The sequence below is a fragment of the Cygnus atratus genome, chromosome 15 (assembly GCF_013377495.2).
Source record: "Cygnus atratus isolate AKBS03 ecotype Queensland, Australia chromosome 15, CAtr_DNAZoo_HiC_assembly, whole genome shotgun sequence".
Classification (NCBI taxonomy): domain Eukaryota; kingdom Metazoa; phylum Chordata; class Aves; order Anseriformes; family Anatidae; genus Cygnus; species Cygnus atratus.
Genome location: NC_066376.1, coordinates 7,796,344 through 7,823,139, shown reverse-complemented (window position 1 = coordinate 7,823,139; position 26,796 = coordinate 7,796,344). Strand labels below are relative to the sequence as shown.

Here is a 26,796-nt window from a genome sequence, read left to right as displayed (position 1 = left end):
TCTAACAAGCTCTGTTGCCATTTGGATTTTATATTATGATTTGAATCCTAAAAGGAAAGGAGCTTAACCACTGGATGTCAAAAATAATCAATATATTTCATTATTAAGATTTGAACAGAGGCTATGGTGCGAGTGTCCAAGTGAAAAAACTCTTGTCAAGCTGAATCTTTGCTCGTGATCCTGTTGTGTCCATTAAATGTATATATGACATAAAGAAACACGCTTGGCCTTCTGAAGTGACTGCACTTTGGTTGTTACTGTTGGTACAGAACCATGTAAACATCTTAATTATTTTTGTTGTTCCATTGGAGCTGGAAGGAAAAGCTGTTCTATAAATAAGGAGCTATTTCCAAGAAAGTGGGTAGCGTTAAAACTGTTATTACAGGATCATTGCAAAGGAGGTGAATATTTGTGGTTGATGTCCTACTGCTGTACAAATAAGTGAGCTGAATTCATGTCCAAAGTAGTTTCTTGCTGGTGAAGATCTGATTGCTCGAGAAAAGCAGGGGTTTTGTGCAAGTAACTTTTTATTTGTTAGTTGTCAGAGATGCAGGGTAAGGGGCTGTTGGTAGAGTAAGTGACAACCATGTGGGAAAACATGCATCTTCAGAGGCAAGTACTTTTTATAACGTATTTGTTTTAGCATGGCCAAGGAGATACTTCAAGTTGACTTAAATGCTTCAGACTCACTTAAGTGGTGGTACACAAAAGCAGAACTTTGTGATAGGCTGTGTTTAACAACTGATTGTAACTGCATATTTATTTGTGGGAAAACAAAAGTGTTTATCTAGCTGATGGAAAGTAATTGCTGTTAGGGCTGTCTGTATTATTCTACTTACCTGCGTCTGATACGTACGGGTAAAAAGCCGCCAAGTGGAAGGTTACTCTTGCAGTTATGATGTGTGAAATCAGTATCAGGATACACATTTTGGTAATGAGTTTTTATAGTCTTGGATTTTCTTTGGCTTTCCCCACATGAAAAGTGTTAGATGAATGTATTTTGAACCATAATTTACTTACATGAAAAATTTTGGTCCATTACTAAAATAACTGGAATGACTTTGGCAATTAAACTGTAGAGCCAAATCTTACCACATGTCTTATAATAACAAGTTCCCTTAAATTGTCTAGATTTCTTTTGAAGGACTGATTCAGTCCCTAGTCTATTACATTATTTATGATTTTACAAAATAGAATTTCAGTATTTTTTTCCCCTGAAAATATTTTTCCTGAAAATAATTCCAACTAAAAAAACTTCCATATAAACTTGTTTTTCTTGATCAAGTTTATTCAGTTTTCTGCTGAGTTACACTTGCAAATGCTTGAAAGGCTACGTTTTGCTCTATTTCAGTGCCTGATGACCTCTCCATAGAAGAAAGAGAAGAACTTTTAAATATTCGTCGCAGGAAAAAAGAACTGATTGATGATATTGAGGTAATTTATCTATCTGTAAAATTCCTTAGGAGACTACTTCAGTAGATGAAATTTACAACAGACTGCAACATTTCACTGTACGTATAAATCACTGTACATAATGGTTTTAAAAGCATGTAAATGGCCTAAGCTAAAACTTACTAATTATCAATAGGATTTACAATTCATTTATGTGCTTTTAAAAATGTTAACTTCTGTATTTATGTAATGCATTATGTGTATACGTACACATTTGATTTATGTAATCAAGAACTTGAGAAGTGGTAGATTTGTATATAACATAGGAGTGAGAAAGAAGTTTGGGTAAATAAATCTTGTATTGAGGTTGGTAATGACAGTTTGGTCTTGATATTCTGACGAGCATTTACTTGGATGCTATACTTCAGATCAGTGATTCAGTTGTGGTAAAATCTTTAAACAAAATATCTAAAGAAACCATGAGATTTATCACTTGTCTTCAGATGACTAGCAAATAATTTAAAAAAATAACATCTTACTAGTACATGATAATTTAAAAATGAGTATTAATGTGGGTTAATTTAATTTACTTCCTTCTTTTGACAGAGATTAAAATTTGAAATAGCTGAGGTTATGACAGAAATTGATAACCTGACCAGTGTGGAAGAAAGGTAAGTAATGCCAACGTACAGCCATGATTCAGTAAGACCTTGAAATAAGCTCTTCTAGGAACAGAAAATAAAAATGGCTTTATTATGCTAAACAAACATTTGATCACCTTTATTTAGTCTGTTATAAAGTCTCTGAAGTTTGACGCTATCCCATTCAGGTGTGTCATTTGTTTGGATTGAGAATATGTTCAACAGAATGTAGTATTTTAGATGGTCCAGTTAATAATGATATAGTTAACTGAAGCTGCAATTACTTGAAATAACCGTGAATAGTAACATAATTTTCCCCCTTATAAAAAGTGAATGTCTCTTTTTTCTTGTAATAGAAAAATACAAAGTAGTCCGATACAAATTAAAAGAAAGTCATCCAGAAGTTGTTCTGTTTTATAAGAATAACTGATAACTGCTTTTTTTTTTTTCCTTTCCTTTTCTCCATGTGTAGCAAAACTACACAAAGAAATAAGCAGATAGCTATGGGAAGGAAGAAATTCAACATGGACCCTAAGAAGGTACAGAATTATTATTATTGCTTGTTGGGAATCGAGTTTCTGCTTGTAATATGATCTATGGCAAATACAGTCTGTTTTCTTAAGAAAACATTTCTGATAATATAAATTGTTAGGCCTTATTTGCATATCCTTTAGTACACCGAGCAGAGGGTTAATGTAGAAGCAGTCATTTTAGTCATTTGCCAGTCATGTGTGCTTTTTTCACTTAAGCAAACTTTTTTTTGATCAGAAAGGGTTTTTATCAACAATCAAATATGCCAGGTATTGATTGAGCAGGCTTGCAGACAGATTATTTGTACCTAATAGAGGGAGTTCAATGTTGACTTGTCAAACAATTATAAAAATACGTTGATATTTAGTTAATAGTGAGGAAATAGATTTTACTTTTTTAATTCCCTCTGGTTCTTCCAAAATGCTTTTAACGTGGTTGATAATTATTTCTCATACAGGCTCTTACATTTGCATATCTAAATTCTGTTTGTGAAAAAGTCATATTTGAACATTTGTATATTTGTGTACATATGTACACATATATGTATCTATACAGTCTGTACAAACACCTGCAGGTAGAGACTTTTGTTATCAGTTTCATTTAGCTGAAAAGTAAAGTAGTTCATTTTTCTGCACTACCTCTACGTTTCTTCAAGCGTTGTTAATTGTCTTGAAAACTGAGTGACCTGAACATTCTTTTACAGACTCCCCAATATATTTAAAAGAACAGTTTCAATATACATGATTTTGGTTTCTTACATTTTTTCCCTTTACTGTTTATGTTAAATTTTGCGTCTTTCTGGCTTTGCTTTTCTGCCTTCTACAGTGTTCATTGGGATTCCGTTTTGATTTTTTTTTCTTTAACGTCTTTATTGAAATTGCCTTAACGTTGTTTTTCTTTCAGATTGTATTGAAGTCAGTTATATTTCAATGACTTTTCCTTAATGTTCAAGTACAGTAATAGTTACCGTTCTTCTGGCTATTTTCAATTTACCAGAAGCACTCAAGTGTTTTGTGATGTAGAACCTTTTTGAAGCTAGTGACCATGTGTTTTATTTCTCTTTTCCATTTTGGTAGCTGTGTAACTTCATTTCTGTTGAGGGCAGAATGTCCCCAATATCCTGGTAGTTTGCTCTTTTCCTCCAGCTCTTTCGCCTTCAGAAGCTTGTGGCAAAATCACAGGATGATGTCAGATGCTTTTGTTCCAGTGTCAACTATTTTTTGTTATTGTTCTTGTTGGATGAAATTATTTCTATAAATAGATGCTGTGGCCACATTACTACTGTAACATAATATAAATGTGGTAAACAGACTTACAGTAGTAATTCCTTAATAATGTTTATGAATCAGTGGCAGCCTGCAGTAGCTGGCTGCTCTAAAGCTGTATTGCCTCTCTGTTAGGAGCTGCTACTTGAAATTACAGGCAGCTGAAATCTGTGTCATTCTCATGTTGTATGAGAGAATGAACTTGGGGTCATTGTGAAAACAATGCTTTTCTTTCGTAGTGGGAGGGAAGATGGTCTCCATATTTAGGAATGTGAAAAAGTAAAGTAATAATACATGCACTGAATCCCCAAAGTGGTGGTGTTGGTTCTTTTTTAATCAAATAATGGAGATACAATGTTTTCATAGTAGCAGGAACATTTTGAGCTTTCTTAACCATTTTTATTTAAAGATTTAAATTTTCTAATGTGCTAACTAGTATGTTGAATAATTGTCCCTGACCCCTTACCAGCAAAGCATCATCAGAATATCTGTGTTTAATGCAGTTAAATCATGTAACATCACAAAATTTGCTGTTCAGATTTGGTTAGATACTGTGGAAAGGACTGTGACGGTCAAGTTTGTCAAACACTTTAGGAATCCCAGTGCAGGGGATGTAAAGCTGTGTCTGAAGATCCCTGCATTGGATGTTAGTACTGTCTGTGGTGGGCCCAGAAAATGAAGGGTAACAAAGACAGGATTTAAATAACTGCAAATTCTCTAATTAAGTTGCTGTAAAAACTGAAACTCAAGGAAGATTGCATTGCACAGACCTAAATAAATAAATAAATCTATGCAATATTTGTAGTGAATATCGAATATTTCTGTAACAGTGCTTTTTGTATGGGGAGGTCAAACAAGTACAGCTGCCTCCCATCTTGTATCAGTCTAGCGAAAGAAAATTTACATCAGGACAAAAGATAGTGTAGGAGTTGATGGGTGTTTGGCTGGCCTATTTTACAATTTCTTCCAGACGTTGGAGTTGTCCCAGACATTCCTTTCCTGTCTATCTGACTTCTGGTTCTTAAAGATCTGAAGGAAAAAGAAAAAAATTAGAATAATTTTTGTAGCATGCTAAGATACCTGCTTCTGTCCATAGAAATTTATTTTACATGATTCTAGTAACTTCCATTTTTCAGTAACCTGTATGACTTAAAAAAAATTATTCTGGACAGTCTGTCTACATTAAACATGAATAATACGGTCTGGGTGTTGAACAAGGGAATCTGCAACTGCTGTTTCTAATGTTTGTTAGAAGGAAGGTTCTCTGGTGGTTGACAGATCTGAGAAAGCTTTTTGAATAACTTGCTATGGGAAAAAAAGCATTACATTTCATACTCTAATTTTTTGTACAAATAATAAGTTACCAAATAAGCTTTGAAGTGATCAGTTTTGAAGAAAGCTATTTTTACTTCAAGATAAAACTGATATTTTCTTTGCAACAGTCATCTCTGTTCTGAAATGAGTTACAAAAATATTGAGTTGTCAGTCAGACTAGCAGCATGTCACTGAACTAAGTTCCAGATGATGAAACTGTTATGAGAGAATTGTATTCCAGACTCTTTTTTTTATAATTAAATGATTATGTGCCTGACAAGAAGTCAATTTTCTGACCTAATTTAACAAAGAAGATGCAGTCTTGAAGCTAAAAACCAACCAACCAGCCATACAAAAACAACAACAAAAATAAAAAACAACCAAACAGGAAGATGATTACTTTTTTGAATATTACTGCAGGGCCTGCTGTGCTATGTCAAAAAGTAATGGAAATTTTCCTAGATGTAATGAAACAAAAACTAAATATATTTAATTTGCAGAAATTTGAAAACTTCTGGCAATTGGAAAATTTCTGAAATTATCCAATATCCTAGTAGGAAAGACTTGGAATAATTTATTGAGCTCTCCTGTGCATACTTGGAATCCAAGGCATTAAGGATCCTTGCATCTGCCATTTCTCCTTTTTAGCAGCGTGCTGCTCACAGTTTTGTGAAATCAGCAGGAATATTAACAACTTTGGGGGTGTGGTGGAGAGGGGGAAGAGATGTCTCTTCATGACCTGTTAGGTGGTGGGATGACATCCTTTGTAGCCTTCATGTAATCTTTATCTAACTCTGTCTCCTTTCTTTACCGCCTTGCAGAAAGCTCTCTGGGCACCCCCAGAGCAGGCAAGTTGTAGGGCCAGTAATTTATGGAAGCGTGGGGGTCTAGGGGCTTGACTGAGCGCCCACTGGGGGACAGGGTAGGACTCCTCCTGGCTTTGGTAGAAGCTCTGTGGTAGACGCTTGACTGATTTTTCTGGATAGTCCTTTGTGAATAGTTTAATTCAAGCACAACCAGCAGTCAGCAATAATCACAGCGTCAGCATAAATTCTATAAACTGGTTTCAGTATCTTCAGCCACGACTTCTACTGCAAGTAGTGGCTTGATGTATTGGGTTGCAGTTTGCAGATGCTTTATTTTGTGTTATGGTGGTAATTAAGTTATTCCTGCATACTTCATTATATGATTTTACAGATTATGACTCTGCAGACATTTATGCAATATAGTGAACAGGCCAACTTGCGCATCGACTCCACAGAGCAGTGTGGAATTCAATTTATTCAATTAAAACAGTATTTGATATTTGCAGTTGAGGAATTCTAACAGCCACCTAGTACTTCTAGCCTTAAAATGTGTTCCCATAGTTATGTGTAAACCAGTACTAAATACTGCTTATCTGACTGGAAAACTTTCACTTGTTTACCGTTTCGTCTAAAAAAGTTCTATAGGCTAATTTAATTCTTATATGCTATGTGTATGTCTGTGTCACTGTATTAATGCCAACTGTTATGAGCAGTATTTACATAAATGTTTGTGGAAGAAAACATAACGTTCCTTTTCCTCTGGAATTGCTTTTCCTAGGGAATACAGTTTCTGATAGAAAATGACCTCCTGCAGAACACTGCAGAAGACATTGCACAGTTCCTTTACAAAGGAGAAGGATTAAATAAAACCGTAATTGGCGATTACCTCGGTGAAAGGTAAAATAAAAATATTGGAACTTTGTTCTTGTTTACAAAGCATTCTTACTGGTTTGGTAGTTACCTTCCCCTTCACAGGCTGCACATAATAGCTGCTATTCTGAAATCTATAAAAGCTACAGTGGGAAGTAATACTAACCTATTATAATGTTGTTTTTTTTCTGATTGCTTGTTGTTCTTCTTAATTGGATGCACTGTGGAAAAAAATATTTAATTCATTGTAACTTACCATTTTGAGAAAATATCCTTAAATTTGGCTATAACACATAATTTAATGCCATAAGCTTCTGGAATGACAAAGAGTTGTGTTGCAACAGTTCCGGTAATTCTTGATACCGTGCCCAGACAAGGAGTGCCTTACAATTGCTTATATTTGGATGGTAAAGAAATAACTTATTAAAGTTGGTAGTTCCTGGGACAGTAGTTCTAAGAAGGTTTTAGTGTTGTCATCTTCTCTGCACATAGACTTCCCGTTAGTAAGTAGGTATCTCAAAGAGCAGCTGTACCACAGCTTTATCAATTCCAGTGCAATAAACATGCAATGTGCATATTTTTGCATATGGTTACATAACATAATAAAAATGTAAATTACCTCCATTGGTTTGCAAACTAGGAATTGATTTTGGAAAAGGCAAGAGCAAGAGACAGAAGTGGAGAGTTGGTTGAAGTACATCTATCTACGTGCTTGCACATGTTCTGCTTCAGATGCCAGTTACGGAGGTTTGAAAGCTGACTCATTTAGGATCTACTCCTGCAGTGATATGTTCTGGCAGATCCCTTTTGAGACATCCATAATCTGTTTACAGCATCAGCAGCTTAGTTTGTGCTCAGCAGTTTCCTTCTGACATTAACAGGTTTAATGAAGGTTTTCACTGTGATATATACATTTTGAAAATGTTTGCCATGGAGCTGCTGTACCGTATATGTAGACATTTCAACAAGTTTTATATGAAAGCATTAGGATGTTCATCTTGAATATTTGGGCAGTGTTATACAATTACTCGTATGTTAACATCCATAATTACAGAATAGTAACAAAGCTTGTACAAAGCAGTCTGTATTCATTTTTGACAGTTGCTTTCTACCTTCTGAAATACTTCCAGTTTTTCAAGCCCTAATCCTGGAGCCTGCATACTCATGCAGAAAGGTCTTTCCAATATGTTCAGTCCCACAGGCATAATCTAGAACAGTCATGTGACTATTTATAGGTTCACATTTAAAATTCAAAAATGTATTGCTCATCCTTTTTCATTCCAAGCTGGGCAGCACTGTCATCTGATCTGAAAATACTGGGCAATGTTTATTAACATTGAGTATGTATACTGACAAATATGCAATTCAGTTGCATCTTCTTGATTTCTCATTATTTAAATAAGAGAAATTTTAGCAATCAGTCCTGAATAGCAAATTAAATCAGGATTTTTTTAAATAAATCTGTTAAATAGGTGATAAAATCTGAGGAGAATTGGAAAAAAAAAATGCCATTTCTATTTTGCCACAAAGCAGAAGTGTACCCATTTTAAGGAGCAACTGAATTAAAAAAATATATATACATAAAATTATGTTTTGTTTTAAAAGAAGATTTTATTCAATGTATTCAGTCATTCTACTCTAATTGGGTTTTGCTTGTTTCTTCATTTCTGTGAAGGATATGATACTAGCGTAGTAGTGGGAAAGGAAATCATATTTATCTACTTTTTTTGTCTACTTTTTTTTTTTTCCACTAATAGCAATTAGGAAGGTGAAGAGATGACAATCTGATTTTCAGGAATGTGTATGAAAATTTCAAGGTAGTCAGGTCTGGAAAGGGGAATTGGTTCATAGTACTTCTTTACATGCAAAATCAATTTCCTAGAAGCCTAATAATATGTATTCATTTTCCCCTGAAAACAATATATTAGGCCTTTAAGTCCTGGGGTGAAATAACTGCCCTGGGATAAAACAGAATGTGACAACTGAGGTGGTCTTAAGCTGCTAGTTCTGCTTTTGTGACTGCCTTATAAGCAGTGATTTATGCTATGCAAATGGAAGCACATATTACAGAAGAGTTTTTGTTCAGATATGTACTTCCTACCTTTTATTAAGGCACCTGGAGTCTGAGGATGTTCCCTTTTACTTAGCCACTCCCTCCCTGGGGCTCATCATGAAATTGCTTCTGCACTCTAGCTAAATATAGCTGAGGATGAGACTGGGACAGTCACCAGGATGAAAAATTTGTGTAATTTGTAGAATATCATGGCATAAAGAGAGATGTTTTAAGTTATTGACTTACAGAGTATTACAGGCTCTGCAAACTGGAAAAAATGAATGGCAAAATGGAACAAAATAATACCAAAAAATGTACAATAAATAAGAGATGAATTGCACGCTATGAAAGATTTAAGATTTCTTTATATGTGGACAAGTCCTCATTTGTTGTTAAGTGGCTTTCTAGACCTTTTGTGATATTGGCTTGTGTCGTTGGAGCCGTACCCAGCACAAGTATGACTATTAATCCAGTCTACACTAAAACCTAAAAGAGCAAAAATTACAATATAAGGCTAATATTTGTTCTGAATTACTGCAGCTTTATGTATGTGTAGGCAAGATAGATCTTTGCCTTAAAACAAAATAACTCTCTTGAGTGCTCGGTTTAATTGCACACTTGTGCCAGTGTACTGCCCTGCAAAATAGTCTTGAAGCTAAATTGTATATTACTGAACTTGATGAGAGCTGCTTCTTTTTGCTTGATGGAGCTGATGTGTGTTTCTTTAAAGAACATGGAAGCATCTTAATAAATGGCTTGGTTTAAAGTATTTGCTTGTGAGTATTCCAGGGTGGCTACACGCATTTAGTCAGTAATGCAACAGATAATTCTTGGTGGATGCACACCTTTCTATTTTTGGGTGGAGGCTGATATGCAGCATTCTGCCTTGGTGATGTATTTAAAGCACACCCTAAGGATTACAAACCTTTATACTTCTGGCATATGAACTTAGTGATGGTGTAGACTAAACTCTATCTGTATCCAAATCATTTTGTGTTCATCAACATTTAAATATTACTTTTGCATTCAAATACCCTTGTATCAAACAAAGCATGCTTTGGCTTACAATGCCAAATAATGCATAACGATGTAAAAGATAGTTAAGTGCAAACCAAATAAAAAGCTATTCTGATTTTAGTATACTTCTTTTGTAACAGTTTTTGGGAATGGAATAAGAATGTGATACTTCAAAAAACTGTTCTTTTCTTAGGCATAATGGGTTGAAGTATTTCTGTTGTTTCTGTATCTGAATTAATATATCAATTTAATATTTTTCATTCTTAGAGGGGGGGAAAAAAGAGGATAATTTATTTTTCCTGTGTTGTATTAGAAATTAAACGTACATTAGCTGTTGCTTTAAGTGTTCCTGACACAATTTCTGCAAAAGATTTTTTGTACTGAACAGTTTTATCAAATATTTTCCCATGTCAAGGTAGGTGCAGTAATAATAAATAATGAAGCAAAGGAAGCCAGGCCATTTTTCAGGTCGTTTAAATAAGCAGTACTAAAATCCATTCAAGTATACTGGCTATTGCTAATTTAGATTACTAATGCTTGCAAAAATGAGCAAAACACTAGCAATTAAAATACTCAACTAAATATGTAAACAATTTCTGGTGGTTTGATTTGATCAGTATGATCATCTATTTGTTTGCTTATTCTCAGGGAGAAAAATAAAGATAACTAAGAAGGCTTTGAAGTTCAGAATTGTAAATGTCTGTTTCCGTTTTTGTCTTTCATAGAGATGAATTTAATATTAAAGTTCTTCAGGCTTTTGTTGAACTCCATGAGTTCGCTGATCTCAATCTTGTACAAGCCTTAAGGTGAGTAAATTTTCTGTTTTTCTCCCTGAGCTTCCTTTATCAAATTGCACGTTTGTATGAGTCACTGTGTTGATTTACTTGTCAGAAAGCTGATCTAAAGCTCAGCAGGGTTATATATTCCACAAGTTAGCAGAGACAGCTCTGTTTTAGCGCTTCCAATTGTTTGTGTGTATGTTGCCTTTAAAGGTGAAAACTTTAATTATTTCAGACAAATACAAACAACTGAACTGTAGCCATGGCTCTTCGGTGTGCCTGCCAAATGAGGACATTTGAAGACCCATTTTATATCTTAGCACAGAGATAGGGTTTTGTTTGTTTTTAACCTAAAACAAACAAACAAATTTTCTTTACTGCCTTCTTTTTTCTCCTTTTCTTCCACTTTAACTTGTTCTTTGGGTGGGCGGGGGAGTCCTGCTGGCCATAATTACAATTGCAAAAAGGCAAACTTTGGAACAAGTAATTTCCTCCTACTTCATAGTTTTCGAACTGTCATGTGAAAACAAAAGTGTAAAATCTTAATATACTTTTTGCCCTTGCTAAGTTAACACTTGACTTGATTTCTTTGGGATGGCAGTGTACAGTGACCTTGTGAAGGCTGCTCTTGTCTTGGTGGAAATCCACAGTTAATCCAGCAAATAAAGTTGATCTAGACAGTTCTGCCAGTTTCATTGCCACAAGTGACTCCCTCCTGACACCAAATAAATTGAATTGTTCATGTGAGCTTTGTCTCTGGTGCAGCACCTTGTGATGTGGCGTCAGAACAGCTTTGCAATGGTTGAGTGATGTGGTGATGATAACCTGAGCTGCCTGAGGCTTGAGCTAAGGCTCTGGCTGCTGAAGCTTGTCTGGGAGGCTTCATATTCCTATCTCTTTTACCCAACTTAATGTTAGGCTTGACTTTATTCTTCCTTAGCAGCTGCTACTATTAAATGTTTGTATTTTGGTAGCTTACAAAATTCGTGAGCTGGGTTGGAACCTTGTACGAGGTGAGTAAAAGACAGTATGTAGAACTGAACAAGCTAAAGATGGTCTGTGACAATTTGGTATCATGTCCTAAAATGAAAACTTACAGGGATGGAAGTAAATGATTATTATATTGGCCCCCAGTGTACAGGGAATATAGAGAACTTGTTTTGCATGGCAGAGCATGTAAATTTGCTGGTTTAGGTCCTGTTTTACTTTAGATAATTCTTTTGCTAAGAAAGAAAAAAGTGATTCAATTCATTGGAGCGTTTTAGTTCCGCAGTGTGCCAAAAGTGAATTTGTAAAGATTTCTGTCCTGTATGCATTCCAGTGTACCTATATGTAGAAACAGTCAGTTACGAAACTAAAAACTCTATTTCAGTTCATGCAGCTAAACAGGAGAACAGATCTCCCACATACATTACAAAATTACTGAGATGACACTGCAAGACTTTCTTTATAAGATCTGGGTCTGATTCTTGTAAGGTGAACTCACGCTTAACAGGCAGCATCTCTGTCAAAGCACTGGGGTTTTTCTTGTTGTTTTTATTTTTTAATGTTTGAGGAATTCAGGCAAAGATGTTGAGCGTTGTGTTCTTTGCTTCTCTCTCCTTCCGGAAATATTTTATTTACTATGTCTTTTTACGTTGAAAGAAAAGTCTAGTTGATTGTTTATTGCTTTTAGTATCCAGGAAACCTAAGGGAGGATTGAACTGTTTTGTTTCCCCATAGTATTCTCATGGCAAAATGGGATGCATACAGAAAATTATTTACTACTCTGGAAAATAAAGAGTCTCAGAATATGAACTGCCATGTTACCTTGCCTGATAGCATGCAGTGTTGCTGGCTGCATTACTGGGCTAGCCATCTGTGCATGTTGCTTTATAACAGCTCCTGACTTGTGTGTTGAGAGATTAAGAACCTATTTCTAGGACATTTTATATAGACATTGCTGACTTTTGTTTCTGATTATTTGTAATAGATTCTTAATATATAATGACTAGAATGAGTCTAACAACTATTCTTCTTTTCTATAGGCAGTTTCTGTGGAGCTTCAGACTCCCAGGAGAGGCTCAAAAAATTGATCGTATGATGGAAGCTTTTGCTTCACGCTATTGCCTTTGTAACCCAGGAGTTTTTCAGTCTACAGGTTAGTTAATTATGTATCTTTTTTTGCATGATATGTTTTCTTCTATATCTGGTGCAAGGAAACAATGGCCAATTTAGAAGTTCAGGATAAAAAAGTATTATGAACTAATACATTTCTGAGAACTGAGAAAATGCCACTGTCTAATCCTATATTTTATGTCCAGGAGGTGCAAGCTGATGGTCAGAATGCATTTTCATTTATAAAACTTTACCTTTAATATATAAGCTAATTAGAATCTTAGTTCTCAAATTCCAAGCCAAAAATCTCTGGTGACATTTCTAAAGTGTGTTTTATGCTCTAGGATTAGATATCTCAGTATATCCTGGTAAAACTGCCATTTTTTGTAAGCAGCAGTTTCAGTGATGACCCAAGAAGATCTTGATGCTTTGATGTTTTTTCAGAATGATAATGCATTACCTGTTCCTCAAGAAACATGAAAGGAAAAGCAAAGCAAACCAAAAGTAGTAAGTGACTGATGGTGGACAAAGTTGGAAAGACAGAAAAACCAACCAAACAGTAGACAGGAAACCCTTAAAGCAGACATGCATATAATTGGCAGAGCAACCTGCAGGAAACATGATTGTTTGACGATACGTAAGATTACATAGACTAAGGGGCTCAGCCAGGTGAGACCTACAGGTTGGGTAATCTCATCTGTCAAGTATAAGGACTTCACACCAGAATTTCTCTTTATCAAGTCTACCTAATATGTGGCTGTAGTATATTAACCAAGAAAGTCATCAATTTTTTCCTTATGAGGACTGTATCTTTTCTCTTTAGTAGTCTGCTCATCGATGACTTATCTCAGTTAGAAATGCACCTCAGCTTTGCATTGAATTGCTTGCTCTAGCATTATTTGGGCCATAAAAGGCTAAAAAAGCTCTGTGATACTGCACAGAATGACCTAGCGTTCTAGCATTGTTATATGCACACAGAGCTTGCTGCTGCTCAGTTAATTTGAGGAAGAAAGAGACGAGGAAAAGGTTAACATAAAGCAGGTCAGCAACAGCTACAGAGGGAAATCCTTGTTGAAAACAAAATGCTGAAGATGCAAACAATGATTTCCATTGATTTCCTCAATGGAAAGATGTTTGGAAGGATTTCCATCCTGCTTTTTCTCACACGGGGTTTTGTACTTGAATTCTGGGAGAATTCACCACAGTCGTAACCATATCAAGAGGCATGATAAGATCTCTTGTTATCCTTTGGTATTGTCCAGTGCTATTAACCCCTTCATCTATGCCAAGAAATTGAGTCAAATGTTATTTTCAGTCTTTGTAAATGCAGTTCAAGTATGATTTTGAAGAGACTGTTCTTTATCTGGGTGATTGTGATAAAGTTTTGGAGGTAGTTTGAGTCAAAGTCTGATGGATCAAGTCTGTTATTGGATCTACCAAGTCTATTACGTGATCAATACCAAATCTCTGTGCAGAAAACAGAAATGACAGTTCTCTTAAATTTTGCCCAACACTTCAGACTTTCAAGTGAAACGTTAATTTAGGGTGATAGCAATGATTTCAGAGAGTTTAAAAATTTTTCATATTCTCCTGTTGTGTTTATTATACTGGCTTTTAATTTGAGTTGTTACTTTTTTGTTTTCTTAGGCTTACTCAACAGTTCATAAAAAAAAAATTGACTTTTTTGTGTATAGTGCGTAGTATTTTATGACTGGCAGTTTCTTCATCAGTCAGGATGAGCTACATATTCGCTTTATGGGTTTCTGTAAACATAGAAAGTGTACAAAGAAATATAAATCATTTTTCAAATCTCATTTCAGATACGTGCTATGTGCTATCATTTGCGATCATTATGTTAAATACCAGTCTGCACAACCACAACGTAAGAGATAAACCAACAGTAGAGAGGTTTATTTCTATGAATCGTGGAATTAATGAAGGTGGAGACCTTCCAGAAGAATTGCTACGGGTAAGTTAAATTGGGGGGAAAAAAAGAGGTTGCTTTGTGTTTTTTAATAGGAAACTTGAAAGCACATGCAACAGTTCTCAGACTGATTTGTCAAAGGAAGTAAGAACACTTCCTAGCATGCATAACTATTTGAGAAGCTGAAAGAAGCATTCTCTGATGTTCATGGCCTCTTTGGCTAGTTGTCTCTGTCCTCAATCTTATGTTGAGGAGGGGAGATTCCAGAGGAAATACTCTGTGTTACTCTCAGCAGTTTGTTTATGGCAAAATTCTTGTGGAATTGGCTTCTTATGAAAAAATACTGTTTCTGGATAAGTCAGAGAAAATAGAATAAATAATAAAAAATCATTGTTTTGTTATTGCTTTTCTTTTCCTTCATAGAATGGCTGGGGTTGGAAGGGACCTTAAAGACCATGCAGTTCCAACCCCCCTGCCATGGGCAGGGACACCTCCCAGTAGAAAAGAATGCCCAGGGCCTCATCCAACCTTGCCGTGAACACCTCCAGGGATGGGGCATCCACAGCTTCTCTGGGTAGCCTCTGCCAGTGTCTCACCACCCTCTGAGGGAAGAATTTCCTCCTAACATCTAATCTAAGTCTCCCCTCTTGTAGTTTAAAACCATTCCCGATTAGTTTAAAAACATTCCCTTGATATATTTCCATGTATCTTGTGAAGCTTCATCCTGTCCCCTGAGATACCAGTAGACATTTCTCTAAGACTGTGATGGTTTAAAGAATTTTCTGAAAATCCAGATTCACTTGGCCCACACTTGTTCTAAATGAGAACTGTTTGAGAAGCTGAAACCTTTGAAATACTGAATTCTGAAAGAAAAATGTCTTTGTTGGGATGTACTTGTAAAATCTGTAGAGAGAAAGAGACATTTGTTTATAGATGATGTAATTTAAAAACAGACTTACTCAAAGTAGTAAACAACGATTGAGAAGGGATGGTCCAGAATTTTATGGACAATATTTCCTTTGTTTTTTTATACAAATAGTCTGAGAAGCAGTAGGATGCATTTTCTGTTAGACATTATTAATGAGGTATTTTTCCTCTTTTTTTATTCTTCTAGAATTTATATGAAAGTATTAAGAATGAGCCGTTTAAAATTCCAGAGGATGATGGAAATGATCTAACGCATACATTTTTTAATCCAGATAGAGAAGGTTGGCTGCTGAAATTAGGTTAGTTATAAGGGCAGTTTTGCTGCTATGTGTTTGTTCGTTGTTAGCATGTCTGCTCCTTCTCTGTCTAACTGCTTTCTCCTAAATGTAATAGGATTAATCTTGTAACTTGTACTTAAAAATGTATACCCAAATAAGTAACTCCTTTACAACTAAAGGTTGTTACTTCTTGTTTTACATATCCAAATTAGCGATCTTATTTCAAACTTTGGAGTTTTATTTCTGATATTTGAGAAATGAAAACTCAGCAACAGAAAGGAAACTCCACATGTTATTTGCCACATGCCATGACTGATAAATAACATCTAAATCTCCATGAAGTCATTTCAGAAAATTAATGTGAAATTTCAATTCAGTTTTTTGTGTGCAAAAAGAAAGGATTTCTCTTCAAATAGTTATTTTTGTGTCTTTATTTTTCCATATTATTTGTGAGTTTCTCTTGGTTTGGTTTTGGCTATGATTTTTTAATGAGTGGTTTAAATGTGCCTTCTTGTTTTCCTTATGGCCTATGACCTATCACCTTTCTGTTCTGTGACTGGCTGTCTCTGCTTATTCTGCATTAGGAGGTACGTATCTGATTGCTTTCCAGTCCCATCTTGTTCAGTTGCTCATTCTTTTATTTTCTTCCTCCTTCCTCCTGTTTTTTCTTTTCTTTTTTTCTTTATTTTTTTTAATCAAATTTATTATAGCATTTTGCTTTTTCACTCAGTGTCACTAACAGTATCATCAGTGGTATTCTGTCCACAAAAGACTGGCATGTTAGTGTCTAGCTCACATGCAAGTGTCTTCTGCTTTAAAAAAAAAAAAAAAAGAAAGTGTTTAAATGTAAAGCAGAAAAATAAAGATGACTTCTCAGCAAACTTCTCACAGTCACTGAAGAATATAACAAGGGAAGAATAATTTCAGCTGAGAGAAAAACCTTTCTTACCTTTGTAATCAAGTTTCAGGGTGATTTTGTTACGTGTACATCAATTGTATTGGATTATTGAAAAATTTGATTACATTTGAACTATGCATATATAAAAGTTGTTCTTTTTGCTATTTATTTTCCTTTGGAAATAATATATATAGCTTGCTTAACAGACTGTTAAATGAGCGCAAAGTTTAAGGTCACTGGAATCTTTTGTAATTTGCAGTCTCCTGGCACAGCTTTCTCAACAAAAAAGGCTTTCAAGATGAAGTAGATAAAATGCATTTTCTGGAGAAGAGGTTGGGAATAAGCTCTTGTTATGAATGCTGGGCATATCTATCCCTTCTCTGTCGGTTGCCAATACTCCTCATAGAATTATATGCATACAGAGAGCGCAAGCAAGAGTGGGAGTGTGTGCGTAGAGGAGTGCCAAACATCCACTGTGGAACAAAGAGTCAATAAAATACATACGAGAGATATAAAATAAATAAAAATAGAGGAACAAAGAGGTTGAAGAAAAAAGGTGACTGCTGAAAGCTACTGGATACTTGTGCACCAGCCACCTCCAGTGCTGCCAAGTAGGGCCAATGAAGCCAGCTTTTCATTGTGGATGGTGTAAATGAGAGACAATACACAGGAAACCCAACAGCAAAAGCGTGCATGAGACTGCAGGGTGTTGCTGGTGACGCTCCCACAGCGGCAGGGTTATTTGAATAAGGAAATGAAATGTGTCCTGAAGCCTCCGGTGAATCAGCCTGTGAATGCATGAAGCTGTGCTTCCTGGAAAGACCGCGTTTTTTTCAGCAGGCGCAGACTGCTTACAGACAAATATGTTTTGGTAGATTAGGTGAATTGACCGAAAACAAACCTGGCAATATTCTTTCCTTTTCATTCTTTCCTCCTTCTTTCTTCTCCCTTGAGTTTCCTATTTACTGGGAGGCTTAAACTATATGTTAGAGAGTCCCATCTCGATCCACATAGTCTGCATTGCTACAGCCCTTTCTGTTGGGAAACAATTACTCTGAAGTTGATGGAGTTTCCTTTTATTTCTGGAAGATGTGAATATTTAAAGTTTCAGTATTGTTGAAATGCTGAGGAGATTCTATTCCTGTGTGAGAGTTCAGGTGCTCAGTTGTGTTAATTCTTGCGTAAAAGATCAAAGTTCATATATAAAACTATGACTAAGACAAGCCCTCAAACCCTGAGTCTATCAAGACACTATTTTGTATTACTTACAGTATCTCTTCCCATTTGTCTGCCTGTGCCCTTCTATTTGGTATTGCAGCTTGCTGCGTTGATTCTTCTCTGGGCAGGAGATGGATATTGTGGAACTACCGTATATAGTAAAATTCACCTGTCCTGAAGACTTCCCCAGCTCTCTAGCCAGGCACTGTGTTTTAGAAAGCTGTGCTTCACAAATGCTTGCTGTTGTGAAGCTTGCTGCTCTGAATTGTTCAGAGGTGACTTAGTGCAAGTCCAAGTGCCAAACCGGGCAGCCAGGCAGCACTTCTGGTTTTATCTATCTAGACTCAGTTGGCTCTTTCCTGTAGATGCTTTTAATCTCGGTAAACCTAAATTATCATTTGGTTTTACATCGTTTGAAGCATGGTGTAATGAAAACAAATGCTACATGGGAAAAAGCTGAAAGCTGCCGAGTGCTTATGAATCCTCGTGTAGAACAGCTTGACACATTACTAGCTTTTAGATTTTTCTGCATGATGATTGTTGGTGGTGTTTACCGTAAAATCTTGTACCTTCCAACTGAAGGTATTTGAAATTTTTATATGGGCTGTCTGTCCTAATTTCTAACTAATAATCATTTTGCTCGGGGAGGGCGTTTCCGTGTCTAAAACAGCTTCTCTTGGCAAACAGCTTGGTTTGCGTAATTTCTTCTAGTTAGAGGGAAGCTGTGACATAGCTCTACCAAACTGGAGAGGAAATGATTCAAGCCCAATACGTGATTGTGTTAATTTTTTTCTGCCAGTCAGGCAGCAACTGAGAGCTTGGAGGTTGTCCAAAGGCCTCCCTTCTGGGCCCATTCTGCTCATGGCGCTTGTTGCAGCACATCTGTCCTTTGGAGGATGTCACTGCTTCTCCCAAATCCAGGGCGAGAAAATAATGGTTGATGATCAGGAAACTGATGCCTTCCGGTACCCATCTGGGTCACATGGATGCTGTTCTAGTTCAAGGCAGTTAATGTTGCTGTTGAGGTAAACATTTTCAAAGAAATGCGAACAGAATTGTGTGTAACTGCAATTTCTGAGTCCAATTCCACCTAGTGGTATCTAAATGAACTGAGACACACAAAAAAATTCTTTGTATTTCTGTCTGCCTGTCTCCTTTTCCCCATTAAAAGTTACTTACAAACGTGCTGAAGATTTGGGTAGGATTTTCTGACTTCAGATACTTTGCCTTTGGTTGTAAAACCATTTTTAGTTTTTGAAGTCAGTGTTTCCTAAGTCAGTGCCAATTGTTTTTCCCTTTGGCCTAGGTTGTTTATTTTACCTTATTCTCTAGTTCATACTTTTTCCAGAATTGAAAAAAAAAAAAAAAAATCCAGTGTTGGGTTACTGAGGTGAAGAGGATTTGTCTTCCTCTTTCTATGTATTTTGCATTGTGGCCTTTTCTTGTAGTTTCCTTAGATTTTGGCTGACAAGATGTACTTTATTTTGTTTGTCCTTGCATTTCAGTTAATCAGCCGGATCTGTGAGAATTACATCCTTTGTATCTCTCCATTTCTGTAAAAGTTTATGGACTCATACTCCGATTTTCTTGATCCTTTTCTGATAACTCAATTCCTTTCAGTTTTAATGCCTAAGAGGCTGGCAACTGGAATAAGATATGAAACACAGTACTAACCCCCTGTGCTGTTGTTTTGTGAGCCTACAGCAATCTCGGCCGAGGAAAAGAATGTTTTGTTATCAGTAGTTCTTACCATTAATCTTGTATGCCATGCTTATGATCCCCAAAGCCTTATCAACCAGCCTCTTGGGTTTTAGCCCATTTTTAAAGGCATATTAAACACGTTGTATGGTGACCCCTGCAAACTTGATGAGTACAGATTAGATTGCCTTTCAAGCTTTTTATTAGAGTTTCTGTGCTGTTGACAGCTGCAACTAATTAATGGGGTGGGGATATAGAGATTTATATATTAGAATACTTGCTTATCTTGGGGAAAAAATATCCTGCCTCGCTGCTTTTTTTTTCTGGAAGAGAGGAGAAGAGTAACTCATAGCTTGGTTGGGAATAGGGACCTGTGCTGCAGTTCCACAGCTCGCATGAGTGCTGTGACCTGGTGAGCTACTGGCTGGCTGAGAGAGAAGGGAGCTGCAATGAACACTGCAATGAACCTTAGAATACCTGAAAAACAGATCCTGTTACGGCGATAGGAAGGACTGCCCTGGCAGTCATCTTGACTTGATTGCTGCTTATTCATTGATCCAGAAGTGAATCAAGCTAAAGTTGGCTGGTTTTCCATTCCTGGCCCAAATACTTCCTGATACTTGAACCAGCTCTTAGTCAAGGTGATGGGAATTTTTCTAGTGACTCATGTGCCAGTTTGACTGTTTCTACAATGATTTATTTAAGGACCTGTCACAGTGGCCATACTAAAATGCCACCAATTCTTCCCTCACTGTCTCCAGTTCACTCAACCATCCATTCTGTCACGGCTTCTGCATCTTGCACTATTTTGCCTTCTCTTATTTCACCACACCTGCTTGCAGATTAATTTTTTCTTGAGATATGTGTGCGTGTAGTGGAAACGTGCAATTTATTGAGTACATTGAACATTGCAGCGTGTTAGCACTGTGCTAACACACATAGGTCATAAAACCAACTGAAATGAAGATACAACATTCAACAAGACTTGGTCTGCATTGCAAATACATAGTAGACTGGTATAAAAAATAACAGTATTCCTAGAATTGAGGATTATATCAAAAAAGTTCCAACTATCTCAAGAAGAGCAGATGAAAAAATATGTTTGTCTTAAATTTAGTTACATGACTTAAATTAAATTGGGGGCCTTGTGTATATAATGGTACTCTTTTATGCCAGGGTGTTCAATAGCAAGATCAACTATTTTGAGACATTTGGGTTAATGAGGTGAAATCGTTGCTGAATGGATGATGCACAGGTGGTGACATAATCCTGAAGTCATGTAACTATGGTGGAACTAAGCCTGTATGTTGATAACACGTGAATTCTTTATCTACTGTTGTCTTTCCTGAAAATGAGTCCTGAAAATAGTAATTGTAGAATACTGGAGAGGTTGTGAGGTAGCACACTGCAGAGCAATAGGCGAAAAGTCTGAGACAATGTGTGTTTCTGAAAGGATCAATTCCATACAGCCTGACGTTAACAGGTGGGAGAAAGAGCATCTCAGTGGTTGCTGTTTTCTAAACCACTAATGTGGGGGGAAAAATGGTATTTTTGGAGCAGTAGCTATGGCTTTTGTCAGGTGTATTCCGTTACATATTTTCCCCATAAAAAGCACATGTTTTTAAAACAATAAATGGTGAAAAGTCACTACAAATGATACATTTTGGTGTAGCATTTTCTGCATTTGCTCCAAGTTGATGACTCATCAGAGTTGTTCTGTTTGCAAGCGGTGAAGTTTGTAAGCGTCTGATGTGCTTGATGTTAAATCTAGTACTAGAGATAGGTTCTTAATCACATGCATGGTCATGAGTGGAGTGCAAGGAAGGTGATAAAACACCACTAATTTTACTGATGAGACACCTTCCTTGTAAAAAGACAGGCTGTGGAGAGGGTTGGTCCTGTCATTGAAACCCAGTTACTGGGTTTGCTGTTCAGCCTCCTTTCCCATAGCGGCACTGGCTCTGTGTTTCTGAGGGCTGTGAAGGATTAATATTTTTGAAATAACTGTGACTACATGGACAGAGGGAGCAGGCCTAGACTCGAGTGAACGTGTAAGAGAGGAGACATTTACAGCTTTACAGCATAAAGCTCATGTGGCTGGTCAACAGCACTGTAGTTAATGCAGTCTCAGGAGTTTGATCTCAGTACAAGAGCTACAGAAACACGTTCTTTTAATCTCAGCTCATCTGTGCCTGATCCATTTGCAATTAATTAAGCCATATTTTGAAAAACAAAACTAAATACTTTCTTCTTATCCATTACTGAAGCCTTGACAGCAACACACGTTTAATTTATCGATACCTTTTGATTATAGGGGGAAGAGTAAAAACATGGAAACGAAGATGGTTTATTCTGACTGATAATTGCCTGTATTACTTTGAATATACAACAGTGAGTATATATTGCAGTGAGCTTCAATTGTAATCCAGGTATTTAAGGGGCTAATGTGATATTTTCCTCATTTTTAGGACAAAGAACCTAGAGGGATTATTCCATTAGAAAACCTTAGCATAAGAGAAGTTGAAGACCCTAGAAAACCAGTAAGATATCTTCATTATAAGTTTTTACTGAAGATGATTGCCAGTTGTTTGTTGTTTTGTTTGCTTTTTAAATTTATTTTTCCATTTCTACCTTCCAGAACTGCTTTGAGCTCTATAACCCCAGTCATAAAGGGCAAGTGATTAAAGCCTGTAAAACCGAAGCTGATGGTAGAGTGGTAGAAGGCAACCATGTAGTGTATAGAATATCTGCTCCCACCCCAGAAGAAAAAGAAGAATGGATTAAATCTATCAAGTGAGTTTTGAGTCCTAAATGTCTTTCAGAAATGAAATGTAAGCTCTTCTCTGAGTAAGGTATTAAGAGAATTTGTATTCTAACTTACTTAAAGAGTTCTGATGTGGCAGTGTCCTCTAGGATTAATGAAAAGCTGCATGGGGTTGATAGATCAGGATAAGTCTCCATTTACTGTCTGGTCCTAAGGAAATAGTAGTGCTCCTAACTCAAATGAGGAAAATGTGGATTTTTTTTTTCTTTTTTTGAAGTGAATTTAAAGCCTTGTGTGAATTATCTTTAACTGTGATTTTGTTTAAATTCTTCAACTACTAATTAACTTCAGTGACATCTATCTTGAGCATGTTCACAGTGTAGCTTTGAACTTTGATAATTTGACTTCCTCTTGTAAGATTTATAAAGCAGACCCACACTTAAAGGAATAAATAATGTTCAAGAGGAAGGCATGAACTCTTAACAAGTCACAGCTGAATATGATCTTATTTTAAAATAAATGTTTCTGGTGCTTAGAGGCCTACAGAACTTCCTCACGAGGGGCGTGGAGGGGCAGGCACTGAGCTCTGCTCTCTGGGGACAGTGACAGGACCTAAGGGAATGGCATGGAGCTGGGACAGGGGAGGGTCAGGCTGGGCGTTAGGGAAAGGTTCTGCACCCAGAGGTGGCTGGGCAATGGGACAGGCTCCCCGGGCAGTGGTCATGGCACCGAGCCTGATGGAGGTCAAGGAACGTTTGGGCAACGCTCTCAGACATAGGGTCTGATTTTTGGATGGTGCTGTGTGAAGCCAGGAGTTGGACTCGGTGATTATTGTGAGTCCTTTCCACCTTGGGATGTTCTGTGATTCTAGGTCAGCAATCCATTATCTGATTAGAAGTGTGGAGTCATTCAAAGGGAAGAGAGAACAAAACAGTTCTAGTTTTCAGAAACGGGTATTTGTTAACCAAACTGATGATTCCTTTTCTTCTAGAGCAAGTATCAGCAGGGATCCGTTTTACGATATGCTGGCAACAAGGAAACGAAGAATTGCAAACAAGAAATAGAACGTGATCAGCGGCTTGTATACATGCATCAACTTATAAATGAGCATACAGTTGAGTGATAATGTAAAAATTGGACACACTAAGTGAAGACATTAACTGTAAATTTTATATATATATATATATATATATACTCTACTATGACATAAAAACTTGGCAAGACCTTTCAAGGTAAATAGTTATTGGCATATAATTTGAAGTAAGCTTCAAATCCCAGAGGATGATTTTGTTGGAACTTTATTCAACTGAAAACATGGAAGCCTTGTTTCTGCTTGTGTTAGTTACAGCTCCAGTTTACTTTGGCGGGGAAGGAATTCCAGGCTAATATGCTGTACCTGTTCCTTGAGCTCGTTGTCCATAAATGGAGGAGCAATTGAAATTATTTTAATCTCCATTAAATGCAGCACTACACAGTGGAGTCGGGGGCGATCTAGCACTTAATTTTTCTGTAAGCAGAAAACCCACAATCTCAGTAGCAGTTTTTAAATCTTGTGCATCTCGCAGTAAATGACCAGCTGAGTGAAGCTTTCATTTAGAGTATGTGCTCCTGCGTTAGATGGAAATAGCTTTTCTTCTTCAGAAGTGCAGCTGAGTGGTGGACTGGCAGCTATGTAGTTAACTAGTTGTGCCAAAGGGTTTGTGTTGAATACACTGAAAAATATGCAGGTCCCAACGGTAAAGGATTGTCTGTAGGCATGACACTGAGTACAGATGTGGTTTGATATTTGCCAGTAGGCTAAAACTCATTCCAGTTTGCTCATGCACAATAAGCAGTAAGATTTAATGACCGGTTTCATCTGCTTTTTATATAGTAACATCCTTCTTATGTTTTAGGTATGTTGTAGTTAAACTAACACTAAGTTACTACTAAAGGAATAAGATGACAGGGCTTGCATGTGTTGCGTTAGACTTTGCATGTGAAAACACCCCCTAATAATTTCACATGCATTTAATATTTTTAAAGGGAAAAAACAGGAACGTGTATTCTTTCTGTAAGATACAGCCCTAGATAGTTAAGGCATCAGCATTCATTCCTTTGCTTAATAGCAAACTTTGAACATACAGAAAAGTTAAATATTTTCATTACATTCTTAAAGGCGATTTTTCAGACTTGTGCTTCAGTCATTGAAGAAGTGAGTAGACATCCTTACTTTTACATAAAGAACAAAATCTGTATCTAACATTGTGTTATCTAATGCACCTAAACTCCCACCCCCACATGTTTTTTTGTAACTTCTGGAAGATCTTTCTGCAGTCCCACTCTGATGGTCTTTCAGTAACATATAAACTGCCTTGGCAGATTCTGTTACAGTGCTTTTCTATTGACAGCGTGCATGCATAACACTCAAGGTCAAGCCCCTCATTTTGCAGTGGGGACATAGTGTTTGTTTGGATCCTGCTGCTTCTGTTAGTACTCATTTTTTTCACAAACTTGTTGAACCTGAGCCGTGCCTACTGTGCCAGCGAATGCTTTGGTGACCCAGTATGTTGTCAAAGCAGTTTTGCTTCTTGGAGTTAACAGAAGCAGCTCTGGATACATGATAGGAAATTATGCTGCATTGGGAAAAACAGACGCTTACTAAGTTGATCTATTTCAAATCTCATTTTAACTTTAAAGGACAGTCACTTTTGTGGTTCCTGTCTTACTAATTTGCCTTGTTTTGCATGGAATGTCAGCCTGTGAATATTTCGCTTTATTGCATGCTTCAAAAAAAGGCTGAGAGGAAGAGCCTGGAGGAACCTTTTCTATACTATATACTATTTCTATACTCCCCGAGCATGTGGAATTGTAGGCTACTTGGATGAATGTTCAAATGTGAGTAGGGGAGCAAACCTCAGCCAAAGGAGGTAGAATCTTTGCTTAACAGTAAGTATCAACGTGGGGACATCTTTGCTTAATGGTAGCCATTTAAACTCTTTATAGAAACGAATTAAGTTGTACATCTTATGTTTGGAAAGCAGTATGGTTACCCAGCTGCTAACCTAATGACTTGAGTCTTCTGCTCTGCAACTTCAATTTTTGTTTTCAATCAGTGCATACATCAGTTTTAGCTTTGGACAAGTAGATTTGTAATGCAAATAGTGATAAACCAGAATCAGTGGTACTGACGAGTGTAATGGTGAAATGCAGCAAATAAAGTATTCCTGGAGAAATGTGAGATTACAAAAACAGTAAGCCATGAAGCACTTTTTTTTTTTTTTAAATCAATTATTATATTCTGAAATATCACCTTCAAGAAAATCTGTTTATCTAGCCAGGTGAGGGTGTCTACCTGTAAGCATGAAGGAAATGCCTTGAGAGTTTATTTGCTGTATTTGGTTTGAAGTTCTTATATCCTGCAGAAATTATTTAGATTAACATGTAACTGAGGATATCATAGCAGGAAATACATCATTTCTAGCATTAAAATGCAACATCTAAACCAGCTATTTGTGGTGCTCAATATAACTATTTAATTTACCAAAGCTAATGGAATATCATTCTTTTGTGTGATAATATTTGATTTCAAATGTTTTTTTTTGTAACAGTATTAACGGGGAGTGAAACTGGCCCAGAATTTCCACTGGCCACGAGGCCAGTAAAACAAAGTGGCTTGTGAAAATTTTGGCCAAGTCAGGTACTATCCATGAGGGTGAAGAAAAATCTCTCAACCTTTCCCTTTTTTATTGGGCTTCAAGTCCAGGTGTAGCTACTAAGACTAGCTGCTCTGTGGCCTAAAGCAATACCTGTTACAGTTTGGCCAGGCTGAGGAAAAGTCCTTTGGGGACAGCAGACTTCTCCCTTCCCGTTGCGCTGAAATTTGCATAAATTCTTCAGCTCTTTACCATTGCCCTTTGAAACTACAGGGGCCAGCAAGAGCCGCTACTGCTTCTGCCACACATACGGCTTCTCTGAATACCTAAACCGTTTGGCCACTAACTTCAGCCACGCTGCCAGTGCAATCTAGGGAGAGAACTGTATATAATACTTAAGCTCAGCTGGACTGACTTAAATTTTACAATATTCTGACAAAATAAGCTCTAAATCACTTAACATTTTGAACAGTTTTAAACTGGTACAAAACTGAACCTTTATAAACCAAGCAGCATTTATAATGCTTCATATATAAAAACAATGCCTATTTTTTAAGATTTATTACATATCTATGTAGATATGCTTGCTGGAAAAGCTAGGTCTGTTGTAGACCAAATGCTACAAATTAAGACTTGTGGCTTACCAGTTTCATTTCTATATTTTCTTGGAAAATGTTTCTAGTTAGAGT

General features: G+C 36.6%; 1 protein-coding gene across 1 annotated transcript in view; it reads left to right on the top strand.

Moving 5' to 3' along the window:
- Positions 1-25,709, top strand: part of CYTH3 (cytohesin 3) — a 50,771-nt gene extending 25,062 nt beyond the window's left edge. The window contains exons 2-13 of the mRNA XM_035548934.2: positions 1,352-1,434; positions 1,999-2,063; positions 2,506-2,572; positions 6,728-6,846; positions 10,615-10,695; positions 12,696-12,808; positions 14,586-14,734; positions 15,804-15,915; positions 22,023-22,099; positions 22,177-22,248; positions 22,347-22,501; positions 23,464-25,709. Of these exons, the coding sequence (XP_035404827.1) occupies positions 1,352-1,434; positions 1,999-2,063; positions 2,506-2,572; positions 6,728-6,846; positions 10,615-10,695; positions 12,696-12,808; positions 14,586-14,734; positions 15,804-15,915; positions 22,023-22,099; positions 22,177-22,248; positions 22,347-22,501; positions 23,464-23,536 (1,166 nt within the window). The 3' untranslated portion in view covers positions 23,537-25,709. The remainder of the gene's footprint in view (positions 1-1,351; positions 1,435-1,998; positions 2,064-2,505; positions 2,573-6,727; positions 6,847-10,614; positions 10,696-12,695; positions 12,809-14,585; positions 14,735-15,803; positions 15,916-22,022; positions 22,100-22,176; positions 22,249-22,346; positions 22,502-23,463) is intronic.
- Positions 25,710-26,796: the final 1,087 nt, after the last annotated feature.